Source organism: Microtus oregoni, unplaced genomic scaffold, assembly GCF_018167655.1.
Source record: "Microtus oregoni isolate MIOR12 unplaced genomic scaffold, Mior012 000012F_ref0000307, whole genome shotgun sequence".
Classification (NCBI taxonomy): Eukaryota; Metazoa; Chordata; class Mammalia; order Rodentia; family Cricetidae; genus Microtus; species Microtus oregoni.
Window position 1 is genome coordinate 53,453,701 of NW_024543071.1, and position 15,844 is coordinate 53,469,544.

The 15,844-nt window shown below is 53.1% G+C and overlaps 1 protein-coding gene across 4 annotated transcripts; it reads right to left on the reverse strand.

Moving 5' to 3' along the window:
• Positions 1 to 268: 268 nt before the first annotated feature.
• Positions 269 to 11,034, reverse strand: LOC121454501 (aldehyde dehydrogenase family 3 member B3). Of its 4 annotated transcripts, XM_041661878.1 has the most exons (11): positions 10,938 to 11,034; positions 10,046 to 10,123; positions 7,008 to 7,170; positions 6,454 to 6,564; positions 6,148 to 6,268; positions 5,945 to 6,030; positions 5,750 to 5,831; positions 5,103 to 5,489; positions 4,522 to 4,688; positions 2,058 to 2,157; positions 269 to 865 (listed from the first exon to the last, which is right to left on the reverse strand). In XM_041661878.1, exons 3-11 carry the CDS (start codon positions 7,167 to 7,169, stop codon positions 681 to 683), a joined length of 1,401 nt encoding a protein of 466 aa, XP_041517812.1. In that variant the 5' UTR covers position 7,170; positions 10,046 to 10,123; positions 10,938 to 11,034; the 3' UTR covers positions 269 to 680. The 4 variants fall into 4 exon arrangements, with proteins under 4 accessions (XP_041517812.1, XP_041517814.1, XP_041517813.1 ...); XM_041661880.1 differs by lacking the exon at positions 7,008 to 7,170; XM_041661879.1 differs by lacking the exons at positions 10,046 to 10,123; positions 10,938 to 11,034 and adding an exon at positions 9,451 to 9,551.
• Positions 11,035 to 15,844: the final 4,810 nt, after the last annotated feature.

The following is a 15,844-nucleotide window of genomic DNA, read 5'->3' on the forward strand; positions in this document are numbered from 1 at the left end:
CCTCCCACAAACTTTGCAAGTACCCTATTGCGCTACCCCACCTCCACCCGCCCCCCCCCGCCCCTCTTCTCTCTTACAAGGCACCTGAAATTAGCACTGTGTGGATGACCCTCCTGCCAAGATCCTAAATTCCATCAGAAATTATTATTGAGTGAACCCTCTGACCATGAGCTATGAGAGAATCTTCCACCTTGAACTTGCCTATCAGGTCATTGGATCAAAGCAACAGAAAAGTAAATAATGAACACCCTTCAGGCAGATTCCACCAATAAATCTGATCAGTGTTCAAGATCATGTCACTTCAGATGGGACAAAGCCACCCTCCAGGTGTGGATGCAGCTGGGAGCCACTGCTCTGTCTTCTGGGACCCTGTCTAGGATCTGACAAAGGAAGTCCCCCTCAGTCACCAGATCTGCTCAACCTTGGGGAGGGGGTTTCTCTGTCAGCAGATCTGCCTAAGGAGAGGGTCAGGGGGCTGCGAGGGGCCATGCTCTGGAAAGGGACTGAACCAGCCACCCGCAGGTCTTGCCTGGCTGCAGGTCTGTTCAGGAAAAGTTCTTGAAGTGGGGTGTGCACAGGCTGGGCCAGACACCTGCCTTTCGGAACCACTGGGGATGTGAGTGCGGCTGAAAGCTCAGGTGGGGCAGGGCCTGGGCAGCAGGAGGGAGTGGGGGTGGCGTTCATAGGAGGATGCAGCTCTGGGAGCCCATGGCCCAGCTTATAAACTGCTCATTACAGGAACTGTAAGGAGGGTATTGGAGGTCGTTAAGCTTTTCCATCCCAGGGCTGCGCAGCAGACAGGCACGCTGGTGGGAGAAGGTGTCAAAGGAGAACTTGCCGTGGTACCTGCCCATCCCACTCGATCCTGTGGGCAGCATGGGACAAAGGGTCAAACCTTCAGCGACCAACTGAAGGGGCATCGCAGACCTTGCTCTGACAGGGTCTATCTGAGCCTCTGTTTCCCCATTGTCCTGTGGGCTACACAAGGCTCTGTGAGTGAAAGGCTGAGCCCTGAGCCTCCTTGGCACCAGCTTACCAGCTGCTGGTGCAGAACAGACAGGCAATGGCCAGTGGATTTTGTCCTGAGGCCGAGTTGCCGGGTGAGAGTGGGGTGATCCCAGCTTCGCCCTGGATAGCTATGCCACCTTGAGTAAGTGACTTTGCCCTAGTCTCCCCTTCTAGGACAATGACGCCCTTCTCTGCGGGTGAGAAAGTAAGTGAATCGTCAGATCCTTGGAGTTCCCAGTGTCTAGGAAGGGACATGGACCCAGCTAGGGAAGTCCAGGGGAATGGCCTGGGCGAAGCAGAGGGAATGAAGCTGTGATTTCTGGAGTGAGTGAGGTCAGAGGGTTGGGGGGTCTACTCTATGAATAGTGGGTGAGTCCAAAGGACTCAGGCTAGCAGATAACCCAGAGAACCTCAGAGGGGGATGACATGTTAGGGCCGAGTGGAGTGGCTGCCACAGCAGGCAGAAGTAAGAGAGAGAAAAGTGAGCAGGTCCTCTAGACAGACCAGGCGAGGCCAGCGCCACAAATGTCACTCCTCACACTACTGAGACTCACCAGGCGAAAGGACAGGACACCCTTTCAATAATAAAGTGGTTCAGAGGGGGACGTGTGTCTACAGGGCATGCATCTCCACAGCCCAGGCACCCTGAAATCTGAGGTGCCCAGGGCTTAGTTCACAGGGACAAGTGAAGGCTGGAGGGGCAAGCATGCAGCCTCACAGCTGAGTAAAAACACCCATGGCCAGGTGGGGGAGGGGTGACTGAGGACAAGTGTTTCTTGGTGACATCAAGGTGCCTAATGGCTGGCAGCCTCAGGTGTGTTTTCTGAAAACCCACCAAACGGCTTCTCGGTTCCTCACCCACACATGCAAGTGCAAGCACACCTGGAAGGTTCCACCACAGACTGTAGGGAGGTGGGAGGCAGGCTAGGTGGACACGGTCTGTGGAGGGGGCTTCCTCTCGTGTCCGCTCCCCTGAGGGTGAGCCGCACGTCCTGTAGTCAGGGCGCTCGAGCAGCAGAGTGAGGAGGCCGAGGGCTGCTGCCACCTACCCACTCCTCCGAAAGGAAGGCTGGACAGGGTCAAGTGCATGAAGCCATCGTTCCCGCAGAAGCCCCCGCTGCTGGTCCGGGCCAGGACTTGTTTGATCACCTGGGAGAGAAAGAGGAACTTGTAAAACACATGTTTATAATTTGCTTCAGTAAGGGCCTGAGGTTCAAGGTGGGTCTGGACAGACTCACAGACTCCTATGCTGTGCACGTGTTCCCCGTGTGTCTGCTGCCTCTATGTGGCCCCAGCAAGGTGTTGGGACATAATCTCAGGGAGGCAGCATGAGGCTAGATGCAGGCAGAGTGGGGACAGTGAGGTGCCAGGTGGTCACAGAGGTGTCCCAGTGGGGGAACATGAGGTAGTTTCTGAGTCCTGTATTTATTTAGGAAAGAAGTGAGGGGCTGTGTGGGGAGAATTTGGGTCACTAAGGTCAGGTTTGGGCTTAGCAGCCTGAGATTGGCCCCAGGAGTTCGAGGTCATTCTTAGAGACATGGGAGCACAAAACCAGTCTTGTTTACAAGAACCTGCCTCAGAAAATGAAGAAAATTACATATATACACATGTACACACACATACACACGTACATGCATGTACACACACCCATCTATTCTGTCAAATAAATGGTTCAGGAAGCAATACTTTCTCCCAGAGTCGAGAGTGTATCTTCAGGAGCCTGGTTATCAGCATTCTCTACGGCCCTGCAGCACCACCCCCCCATCAGAGGCTGGCTTAGAGGTTTGTCCTAAGCTCTTGAGAAGTACGACAGCTCCCAGCAAAGCCACTGGCAGACAGAGCCTTGCCTAAATGACTGTTAATCTCCTCAGCCATGCACAACTCTTGGGCACTCGGAGACAGCCTTTGCCTCTATGGGAAATTTCTCTGGATTGAGTTGTCAGAAAACTGGGGACATTGTGGAGACCTGGCCATCCAGACGGAGGCCTTGTTCATAAAACACTAGACTAGGAACACAGACGACACGGATGCAGGGACAGGTATGGCAATGCCCACGGGACTTCTGCTTCTTGTCCGTCTTCATGGTAGGTACATGGGGAAGTCTACTGCCTCTGTGACTTGTCCATTAATGTATTCTCAAATAAAAGTGTATTTACAAGTCCATTGTTGAGGGCTGGAGGATGGAGCTCCATGGGCAGTGTCCATGTCTGAGGCCTTAAGTTTGATTCCTAACACCACCTAAAACCAGGTACGGTATGTACCCCATTGTTGGGGGGAGACTGCTTATTGGTTCCCGACTGCTCAGCCCCGAAATAATCACACAGAAACTGTATTAATTAAATCACTGCTTGGCCCACTAGCTCTAGCTTCTTATTGAATAATAAGAATATTGTTTTTAGGGCTGGAGAGATGGCTCAGTGGTTAAGAGCATTGCCTGCTCTTCCAAAGGTCCTGAGTTCAATTCCCAGCAACCACATGGTGGCTCACAACCATCTGTAAAGAGGTCTGGTGCCCTCTTCTGGCTGCAGACATGCACACAGACAGAATATTGTATACATAATAAATAAATAAATATTTTTTTAAAAAAGAATATTATTTTTATTCTTTTTTTTTTTTTAGTTTTTTGAGACAGGGTTTCTCTGTAGCTTTGGAGCCTGTCCTGGAACTCCCTTTGTAGACCAGGCTGGTCTTGAACTCACAGAGATCCACCTGCCTCTGCCTCCCAAGTGCTGGGATTAAAGGCGGTGCCACCACCGCCCGGCTTTTATTGGCTAATTCTTACCTATTAATTTAACCCATCTCCATTAATCTCTGTATCACCATGTGGCGGTGGTTATGGGTGAAGTTTCGGTGTCTGTCTCTGGCGGGGCTATATGACTTCTCTCTGACTCTGCCTCCTTTCTCCCAGCATTTCGTTTAGTTTCCCTGCCTAGTTCTGTTCCCCTATAGCTCTGCTATAGACCCAAAGCAGTTCCTTTATTAACCAATGATATTCACAGAATAAAGAGGGGAATCCCACATCACCCCATTATCCCAGAACTAGGGATGTGAAGGCAGAAGCATCAGGAGTTTGAAGTCATCTCATCCAGATAGTAAGTACGGGGCAGAGCTACATAAAACCCTGTCTAGAAAAACAAGACTCTTGGCTCAGCCAGATGTGATGGTGCCCAGGAGAATGTGTGAAATCTAGATAGGATGTGGGAGGGAACCTCAGTGCCTTCTGGGAGGGAGGGCAGGGACAGAGCCTAAGAAGCCACCAGAATTCCCTGAACTTCTGTTACTATCCAGACGGCCTGTGTGCTCTCTCCTGCCACCTCTCCCATGGCCCATGGAGACTGCACCCCCCTGGCAGCTGCTGGAATAGGCATACAATGCTAGCAGCTTCTCCTGTCTGCACCCACCTGGCAGCTGCTGGAATAGGCATACAATGCTAGCAGCTTCTCCTGTCTGCACCCACCTGGCAGCTGCTGGAATAGGCATACAATGCTAGCAGCTTCTCCTGTTTGCACCCACCTGGCAGCTGTTGGAATAGGCATACAATGCCAGCGGCTTCTCCCGTCTGTTGATGAAGTCAATGGCCTCATCCAGGCTCCTCACGGTCACCAGGGGCAGGATGGGCCCGAAGATCTCTTCCTGCATCACGGGCTCTGTCTCCTGCACGTCCACTAACACTGTGGGTGCTGAAGACACAGGAAGTAGACAGCCTTTCTTAGGAAGGATACTCTGAGGAACAGGGACTCTGACGAGACAGAGTCTGGGCTCCAAGAAGGGGAGACTCAGGGTCTGACCTCAGAGGACTCCAGGCTTAGTGTGTAGGACTCTGGCCTTCTGGGATATGGGAAAATAGAAGATAGGAATTTAAGCCACCGTATAGACACCTGGAATGGGGTTGTAGCTCAAGGGGGCTAAGCTGTGGGACAGCAGTTTAACATTGAAGAGTCACAGGCCAAGGAACCACAGTGTTGGGGACTCCTAGCACCAGAAACTAGGATTCGGTTTTGGGATCAGACTCGAGGTACAGAGTGAGCCCCTCCAGTATGGAAGAGACTCAGCCCAGGGGGGCTGTGTGCCACTGATGGAAACAGGACACTCACCAATGTAGCGTTCTCCCTCATCGCTCTGGCCACCAATGACCACGCGGCCACAGCCCAGCAAGCCCTGGAGCCGCTTGAAATATTTCTGGTTGATGATTCTGCCCAGGCTGGGAGAGGTCTGTGGGTTGTCCCCATAGAAACGTGTGATGGCATTCTGCAGGGCAGGTACCAGTCGCTCCTGCATCTCCTGGCTACACAGGATGTAATCAGGGGCCACACAGGTCTGGCCAGCGTTAAAGTAGCGAAACCAGGCCACGCGGTTGGCCACAGTCTGGGGGTCGCAGTCATCGTCCACATAGCAGGGGTTCTTACCCCCCAGCTCCAGGGTGATGGGCGTTAGGTGTTTGGCAGCAGCTGTCATCACAATCTTGCCTACCCGAGGGCTCCCTGAGAACAGGGTCAAGAGACACAATCTTCACCTGGACAACTGGTCTAGGCATGAACTTTGGCCTCCCCTCTCCACAGACACCTTTCTCAGCCCAAGTTCTGGGCTGTTCCACCTATCCTGACCACCCAGGATCCAATCTCCAAGATTCTCAGAGGTCCTGGACAGCCACCCTCAGGGACACCTCCACCTCTTGATTTGTTCTCTACGCCGTGTTCTCTGCTGTCCCCATGCCCGGGATCCTGGCCAGGGCCATCCTCACCCGTGAAGAAGATGTAGTCAAACTTGTGTTTCAGCAGCTGCCCAGTCTCCTCGGGCCCACCCAGCACCACAGCAAAACAACTCTGCAAAAGAGGATGACAGCTCAGGAGGCAGACGCAAGGACAGCGGGGACCTCCCCACTGGCCAGGACAGGGATATGGGAATGCCGGGTGCTGCCAGGCAGAGCCATACCCACCTGGTCCAGATACTGGGGCAGCAGCTCAGCCAGCACCTTCTCTGTGTTCTTGCTTATCTCTGATGGCTTCAGCACCACACAGTTCCCTGAAGGAGCCAATAGGGAAGTAGAGGAGTGAGGCCTGTGCCTGCACCCTCCAGGAAACTCTGGATGCCCTCTTTGGGAAGGACTGTCCGACTAGGGGGTTCCCAAACCCCACTCACCTGCAGCGATGGCCCCCACTAGGGGCATGATCATCAAGTTCAATGGATAATTCCAGGGTGCAATGATAAGCACCACGCCAAAGGGCTCCTTCCGGATGAAGGCTGAGCTCAGCTTCGTGAGCTAGGATGCAGGGTGGTAGTGAGGTGCCAAATGAGTAACAGCCTCCCCCACTCCCATGGGTCCTCACCTCCCTGGGTGATGGGTCCCCAATGTAAAGACTGGCTTACTTTGGTTTCAAGGGCAGGAAGGGGCCTGGAGCAAGCACCATCACCTCCACCCACCATTACTGAAACAACAGTACTCACCATGTTGGTGGACACAGACTCGTCCTTCATCCAGGTCTGCAGGTTCTTGAGAGCCAGGTCCACCTCATTCTGGCACAGGATGATCTCACTCAAGTCTGACTCGAAGGCTGACTGTGGGATGGGGAGGTCTGGTTCAAGGCTGGGCTGGGGTCTACCATTCAGGAAGGGCGTGAGGTAGTGTCCTTGAGCATTTAAACACGACGTAAGGGCAGCAGGATGAGCCCATGGGAGCTGCATTCTGACCTGCCACTGCCTGGTCCTGTAACTTCAGGCAAGTGACTTAACGGGAGTGCTTCAGTTTCCCTATTTGTGACCTGACAACAGCCATCCAGCTGGCCTCTGGGGTGGGGTGGGGTGGGGTGGGGCTCTATGTGTTCCAGAGTAAATGCTGCATTCTGCATAGAAGGCATGGATGGAATATTCAGGATACAGTTTGGGTCACATTACAAGGTATGAGCCCTCCTTAGCTACTCGAGGTCTCAAAAAGGATGTAGCCCAGCCTAGGAAAGACACATCAGCACCTTTGTGTGCCCCACCCCACAGCCCCACAACACCTTGCCCAGATCCCCAGCCAGGGCGTCATGCAGCTCCTTGCTGTTATCCTGTAGGAAGTGGCCCAGATTTAGTAGCTGTTCAGCCCTGAACTTGGCCGACTTTGTCTTCCCTGTGTTGAAGGCCTCCTTCAGCCTCCACAGCTTTTCCTCAAAGGGGTCCATCCTGCAATATGGGGCAGATAACTGGGTGTCTGGGACTGTCTCCATCTTTAAGACACAATCCAATCACCCATGATTTGTGCCACACCCAGAAGCTCATCCTATGACCCAACAGGCCGGACACTGCGGTGGGGCTGAGCTCTTCTGAATGCTGGGTCCAGAGAGTGTTTTGTCTTTGTTGTTATTCATCTGTTGGTTGGTTTTTTGAGACAAGGTCTCATGTAGCTCATGGTAGCCTCCAAAGTATTAGATACCTCGAAGCGACCTGTGAATTCCTGATCCTGCTGCTTCTGCTTCTAACAGAGCTGAAATTGCTGGCACAAGCTAACTCACAAGGCTGAATGTCATTTTGTATATTGCTGTGTCAGTGTGTAAATGAGTGCCTACATCCATGTGTCTGAATAAGTGTCTGTATTCTGAATCTGTGCACGTGTGTGTTTGTGTGTGTGTTGGGTTTTTGCAATGACCTGAATGAATTCAGGTGAAGGCTTTGCATCTGTGTGAACAGCATCTGCCCATGCTGGGACCTGATCATGGCCTTTGGAGGTTCCCCTAAAGCCAACACACTCTTTTTTGTTTGGTTGGTTTGGTTTGGTTTTTGGTTTTCCGAGATAGGGTTTCTGCGTAGCTTTGGAGACCAGCATACTCCTTGAACAGAGCTCTTGGCACCATCACTCTTTGTGAACAGAATTCATGTCAGAACAGCGCCCCACAGTGGACAGCACTCAAAACAGTCCTCTCAGGAGCAATGCTCCTATAGGGACAGCATAGGTGCTCCCTTGCCTCTCCAGTCACATGTCCTCTCAGGACAGCGCCCCCTGTGGACAGAACTCTCTGGACAGCGCCCCCTGTGGACAGAACTCTCAGGACAGAGCCCCCTGTGGACAGAACTCTCAGGACAGCTTTCCCTGTGGACAGAACACTCAGGACAGCACCCCCTGTGTACAGAACTCTCAAGACAGCGCCCCCTGTGGACAGAACTCTCAGGACAGCACCCCTGTAGGTAGAACTCTTAGGATAGAGCCTGGGGTAAATAGAGCAGCCACTGCAGGTTCTGAGGGATTGTCCCAGCTCACAAATGTGGGAGACAGGAGAAGGCAGACTTGCCCTTTGCCTTCAGACAGTGCTGCTGATTTCCTGGCTGAGTCTTCCACATTCACATCCCCCTTATCTGGGACTGGCAGGAGACAGCTCACACCAGCATTGGTGAGGATTGTCCCCGAGCAGGCTCAACTCCTGCCAGGGCTTCATGGGGACCCAGACCCTCCTTCATTACACTCAGGCCTGAGGGAGCCTCCACCTAGACCCCCTCCCAGAGGACCAGGGGCCTTTCCCTGCAGGGGCTCCCTGGAGGAACTGGGCCTGGCTGGGCAGCCTGCTTGGTTGGCTCAGCCAGCATGGCTGGCACAGTTGGCTTAGATTCTAGGCCCTAGCGCATTTCAGGCCTCTTCCTGAGCATTCCTTCTGGGGTGTCAATGTCACCAGCCCTCCCCAGTGCTCCCTGCCTGGGCTCTGCGGGCTCCTGGTCACACTGGCCTTGTTCTGATATTGTCCATGGCCTCCTACTGCCTTCATGGGCTGAGCCTGGGATGTGCTGAGGCCCCCAGGGCTCCTTAGTGTGGGGCAGCCTCCTTCACTCAGCCTGGCTATAATCCGTAGGATTACTGTTGTACATCTGACTGTCACTGGCTGACGTGTCAGTTATGTGACATGAGACTGTAATTATACAGGATCAGCACACAGACACCTCCAGAGGCAGCTCTGAGAGTCACCCTGCCTCTGACTGCAATGGAGACACAGGGGCATTGGACACTGTGGACGTGGGGCAGCAGGGCAAAGGCCCTGTGATGCGGATGGTCAGCAATGAGCGGTGCAGAGCAGCTGTCCTGGCGGGACCTGCTGCACAGGAAGCTGCGACGGAGTCTGTGGCCATCAAAAACAACACGGAAGGGAGCTGGAAGAAAGCGTAATATTGAAGCTGGCGCACAGTGTTGCTCCATTGTAAGGATGGGGAAACTAAGGCTCCAAGCAGCAGCTAATTTGTCCTGTGCACAGTGCTTGCTAAACAATGGGTCTTTTTGGACCCCACAGGCCTCTTTTCTCACCAACATTATAGTCATGTGCCGATGGTGTGTGTGTGTGTGTGTGTGTGTGTGTGTGACAGAGTTCTGCCTTCAGACTTGTGTGGCCAACCTTTTACCCATTATGCCCTCTCCCCAGCCCTCCGTGTGTGTGTTTCGAGACAGCTCCTAAGTGCTAGGAGCATGCCTTTTATCATCAGCACCTTCCTGGAACTTCAAGATTTTCTGCAATAAGAATGTAATTCTGGGCCAGATGGTGGTGCACACGTCTTTAGTCCCAGCAGTCAGGAGGCAGAGGCAGGTGGATCTCTGTGAGTTCGAGGCCAGCCTGGTCTACAGAGTGAGTGCCAGGACAGGCTCCAAAGCCACAGAGAAACCCTGTCTCAAAAAAGCAAAAAAAAAAAAAAAAAAAAAAAAGAAAGAAAGAAAAAAAGAAAAAGAAACAAAACAAAAATGTAAAAGAATGCAATGGTTCCATAGACACAAGAACACCCTCAGCCTCCACCCTCCACCTCAGCCCCCAGCCTTTTTTTTTTTTTTTTTTTTTTGAGATGGAATCTTATGTTGCCTGGGCTGACTTCAAACTTGCTAAGCAGCCAAGGATGATCTTGAATCCCTCCTCCCCACCCAACATCCTTGTGCCTCCACATCCTCCCCAGTGCTAAGATGACTAGTATCTGTTTACACAGTGCTAGGGGCTGAAACCCAGGGCTTCTTGCTCACTAGGCAAGCACTCTGTCTACTGACATGCCCATGCAAAGGGGAGGCTAACAGTCAAACAGGGAGAGGGCAGAGAACCTGAGAAGGAAGAAGAGCTGTCCCAGGCCATCAGTAAAGCACAGCAAAGGGTTCAGGCAGGAGGCAGGGAACAGTCATCTGGTAGGGGGTTAGAATTGGACACAGACCACAATCAAGGCCATGGGGACTTCAAACAGGGCCACTATTGGAGTTTCCGTGGCTTTGGATGGGCTGGTCCTGGGGAAACACATCTACAGCCCCAGGCTCCCTCCCTCCCGCCCGTCCCCCCATACAGAATTTTACTATATAGCCCAGTCCTTGAGTTCAGAATCCTCCTGCCTCAGTCTCTAGAGTGCTGAGATTACAGCTTGTGCCTCTGTGTCCCTCTGGAAATATGGCTTTTTAAACACGGAACCAGAGCCAGGCGATGGTGGCGCACACCTTTATTCCCAGCACTCGGGAGGCAGAGGCAGGCGGATCTCTGTAAGTTCGAGGCCAGCCTGGTCTACAAGAGCTAGTTCCAGGACAGGCTCCAAAGCAACAGAGAAACCCTGTCTCGAAAAACCAAAGAACAAGCAAACAAACAAAAAAACACGGAACCAGAAACTCAGCTCTGAATGCATCTCCCAAGAAGCCCCCTTCTTTATAACAACCTGGTCACACCTCTAGTGTCCTACCAGGTCCCCATCTGCCCACACAGCTGCCTTTTGTAGCTTGGAACATCTCCAGGAAAGATGGGGAACCTGTCTGTCACAGGGATGTGAGGCTGGGGTAAGGAAGAACAAAGCCACATCTGTGCCACGAGCCCCCTGGGCCACCTATCACATTGCCACTCCTGGACTTGTAGTCCCTATCACATTGCCACCCCCCTCCTGTGACCCTGGCATCCCATCTCCCTCAGCCACTGGCCCCAGTCTATGGCCCTAGGTCCTCTACCAGCAGGTTCACCTACCCCTGCTCCGGCTCTGGGTACTGGCCTTTGCTGGACATTCTGGCTCCAGGCATGCAGCTCCTCTTCTACCCTGATGGCTCCCTCCTCTGCCTGTTCCTCCGAGTGCCCCTGGACCACACTCCTGCACCCACGCCTGACAGCACGGGGATCTATCCTGGTTGGGCAGCTGCCTTTAAACCCCACGCCCTTCCTATCTTAGTTCTTCCCTGGCTGCACGGAGGGGAACTGGAACGACGGGGTGTGCAGGCTGCTTTATCAGCTACCAAGTGGGGGTGGGGGGCAGGTGGGAAGCTAGCAGGAAGGAGGAAAGGGTCCCAGGACAAGCTTCACCTGAGCTCTCCCAGCAATGCTACCTCTTTTAGGAAGCCCTCACAGGTTAATCATCTCCACCCTCACACACACACAAATGCATGTGCACACACACATGCATGCACGCACGCACACACAACCAGAGTATCCCTGGATTATTGAGGCACCTTCGTTTCCACTCTCCTGTGACCAAATGGCACACATGGGGCAGAAGAAGGGTCCTTGCCAGCTGTAGAGGGTCTCCTGAAGGAGAGGGGAGAGAAGGAGCTTGCCGAGGGGGATGTCACTCATATCTTATTTTTAGCTTCTGTGTGGCACCACTTGGGTTATTTATTTAACCTCCCTGAGTGTAACTGTGATTGTTTGGAGAGACTCTGCTGGGAGTGAGGAGACACAATCACAGCTTCTGGCACAAGTCAGTGTTTCTGGGGCGGCAATGCTGGCTCCCAGTGTTTCTGTGCACACTCACTGAGGACCCCTAGAGTCTGAGACCCAGGAGACTGGGCCCAGGCCCTGCTGCCATCTCTCACCCGTGTCCAGACCTGTTTCCACCCCTCCCTGACACAGACATCAATACACCCCCAGTCAGAGTTACAGAAAGGGCCTCTCTGGGTCAGCAGGTGTCTGTCATAACCTTTCCTTGTGGTTGGAGCTGGGTCGGAGGGAGCCACAATACACTACCAACCCCTGGGCCCTGAATCTTTGCTAGTTCAGAGCTAAATGCCCAGTGTGGGCCCAGGAAGAGAACACAGTGTGAGCCAAGGGGACACCGGATGGTATCTTAGGGGTGGCCTTGCCTAAGAGCAGCAGGTGGGTCCAGGAGATGATTTCCCACGCTCAGCTGTAAAGCACCATGGTGTGTAGGCTCCAGGCTGTGTGAATCCTAGCTCAGTAGAGATACAGCTTAAAGAAAACTAAGCCTGAGGGCTGGAGAGATGTCTCAGAGGTTAAGAGCATTGCATGCTCTTCCAAAGGTCCTGAGTTCAATCCCCAGCAACCACATGGTGGCTCACAACCATCTGTAATGAGGTCTGGTGCCCTCTTCTGGCCTGCAGACATATACACAGACAGAATATTGTATACATAATAAATAAATATTTTTTTTAAAAAAAAAGAAAACTAAGCCAGAGAGGAACCCACACAGCCTGTGAATCAAACATCCCAGATCCCCTCAGCAATGGCCAGAGTGTGAGATAGCCATTAGGGAGCTTCCTGACCTTGCTCTGTCCTGTCCTGGGGCTGCTGTGACAAAGGACCCCAAGTGGGCGAGACAGCAGCGCTGTGTTTTCTCTCAACGCTGAAGAGAGAAATGCAAAATCCAGCTGAATACAGTGGCTCACACCTGTAGCTCCTGATGTCCTGCAGCTGAGGCAGGAGGATAGCCATAATTTTGAGGCCAGCCTGGTGTACACAGAGTTCTAATTTAGCCAGAGCTACAGAGTAAAACCTTGTCTCAAAGTTAAAAAGAGAGAGAAAGAAAAGGGAGAAAGAGAGAGAGAGGGAAAGAAAAAGAGAGGGGGAGAGAGGAAGGGAAAGGAAAGAGGAGGGAAGGAAGGAAGGAAGGAAGGAAGGAAGGAAGGAACGAATGAATGAACGAACGAAAGAGAAGGGCTGCCAACAGTTTAGATGCGATAAGATGGAACCCAGTTCCCAGAGGGCTTTTCGAGATTACAGTCTGCCTCTTCTAGTGTCAGGTAACTGCCAGCAACCCTTGGCCCACAGTCTCATCACTGCCCCCCAATTTCCTCCCATACAGTGCTGGGACTGAACTCAGAAGCTCCTACATGCTGAGGATGTGCTCTACCCCTGAGCGACCTCCCACTTTCTCTTACAAGGACAACTGTGACTCAAGTTGTCTCCTACCCGAATGACCGTCTGGTCAAGATCCCTAATGTCACCAGACCTGGAAAGACCCTTTCTCCACAGCGTCACCTTTAGCCCCAGGAGTTAGGAGGTATTGGGTTTTTTAAATATAATTTTCATTTTTATTTATTTTGGCTTTTTGAGATAGGGTTTCTCTATTGCTTTGGAACCTGTCCTGGAACTAGCTCTTGTAGACCAGTTTGGCCTCAAACTCACAGAGATTCACCTGTCTCTGCTTCCAAGTGCTGGGATTAAAGGTGTGCGCCACCGCTGCCCGGCTGAGGCATTGTTTACAGGAACTATTATCCACCTACCAAGGGGAGCAAATGCCACTGCTTTGTCACTTCTGGGGAACACTGGATCACAGTTCTCCAAAAACATACTCAGATGCCCACTGACTGGATAAGCGCCTTGCCACGCCTATGCAGAGAGGAGGCTAACAGGGGAGAGAGGCAGAGAACCCGAGAAGGAAGAGCTGCCCCAGGCCATCAGTAAAGCACAGCAGAGTGTTCAGGCAGAGGCAGGGGACAGCCAGCAATATCTTGTCTGCTAGATAGGGGGTTAGAATTGGACACGGACCACAATCAAGGCCATTTGGACTTCAAACAGAGTCACTATTGGAGTTTCAGTGGACTCGGGATGGGCTCGTCCTGGGAAAACACACCTATAACCCCAGCCCTCCAGAGACTGAGGCAGGAGGATAGTGAGTAGAAGGCTAGCCTGGGCTACATCACATGACCTCATCTAAAATGAAGAAGAATCCCTTCCTGGGAGAACTTCAAAGACTGCTCTGTATTGGGAGCCAGGGTTTGGGGTGGGAGAGAGAAATGGGGGGCTGACCAGGTTTTAACTGAGGCAATAGACTGAAAGTTGCTTATTAGGGCTCAGGTTCTGTGCCCTGGGAGGTAGGGACCCTGAGTCCTGCCTGAGTAGAGTGGTCAGCAAGTGGTGCCCAGCGAGACGTAGAGCAGATGCCTGAAGTATGAGTCAGGGGCTCAGGGCCGAGGCCAGCTGTGGGGGCCTTCAACCTGTCTTGGGCAATGGCAGCCTATGGGGAAGGAGCATAGAGAATGGGTAGCCAGGGATACAGCGAGACAAGCATGGTTGAAATAGACAGATCTGACACACCCGAGTCAACAAGGGCAAACAGGCCAGAGCTGGAGGGTGTGCTTGGAGCTGCTCGCAGAGAGACACCTGGCAGGCATGTTCCCACGCAGCAGGTTCTTGCAGTCGGAAAGTTGCAGGGTGTGACTCTTGCACTGCCATCTGCATGTGCAGGGATGACAGCTGGGTGCTTTGCATCCTCCGGTTGTGACATCAAGACTGTGTCCCCTGGAGGTCACTTCCCACCCTGTGGGGAACCACAACCTCTACGGCTCCTCCACAAACAGTGGCTGGTATCACGCGGGGTGAGGTGGGGTGTCCCCAGACACTGATAAGACAAGCTCAGGAAGACATTGCTGCAGGGGGTGAGCATGAGGATGAGGTGGGAACTTGTGAGATGTGGCAGTGGGGAAGGTTAGCTCTCTTCTAGGGACTTGTACAGGAAGTAACCAACCACCGAGTGGACGTAGCAGGTTGCCTGATGAGTCAGTGCGACACTCCAGGGAGGTCCGCATGTGCCTGTGAGCTAAATGCTGTCCCCCAAGTTTGTGTAGTAAAACCTGAAGTCCCAGAGTGTCAGGATTTGGGGGCAGCCCCTTGCGGGGACGGTTAGATTAGATCATGAAGATAGGGCAGGATCTGGTGGGTGCATCTGTAAGAGAAGGAAGATAAAGGGCTGGGACATGTTGATAAAGCGCCTGGCTTGTAAGCCGGAGTGTCTGGTTCCCGCCCCAGGATCTGCGTGAGAAGTCTAGGTGTGGTGTTGCCTGCTTGTAATCCCAGAGCTGTGGGTAGGGCAGGGAAAGGAGGATCCTTGGGGCTCACTGACCAGCCAGTGTTGGTGAATTCCAGTCCAGTGAGAGACCTTTGTCTCATAAAATAAGGTGGGACAGCTCCTGAGGAGTATCAGCTGCGATTATCCCGTGGCCTCTGTGCACGCCCCACACACATACCCACCCACGTGCACACACATACCCACCCACGTGCACACACATACACACCCACGTGCACACACATACCCACCCACGTGCACACACATACACCCCACATGCACACACATGTGCACGCCCCACACACATACCCACCCACGTGCACACACATACACGCCCACGTGCACACACACACACCCACGTGCAAACACACACACACGTGCACACACATACACACCCACATCACACCCATGTGCACGCCCCACACACATACCCACCCACGTGCACACACATACCCACCCACGTGCACACACATACCCACCCACGTGCACACACATACACCCCCACATGCACACCCATGTGCACGCCCCACACACATACCCACCCACGTGCACACACATACCCACCCACGTGCACACACATACACCCCCACATGCACACACCCACCCACGTGCACACACATACACGCCCATGTGCACACACACGCCCACGTGCACACACACACCCACATGCACACACACCCACGTGCACACACACACCCACGTGCACACACATACACGCCCACGTGCACACCCACACACACCCACATGCACACCCATGTGCACGCCCCGCACACATACCCACCCACATGCACACACATACCCACCCACGTGCACACACATACACACCCACGTGCACACACATACACACCCACGTGCACAC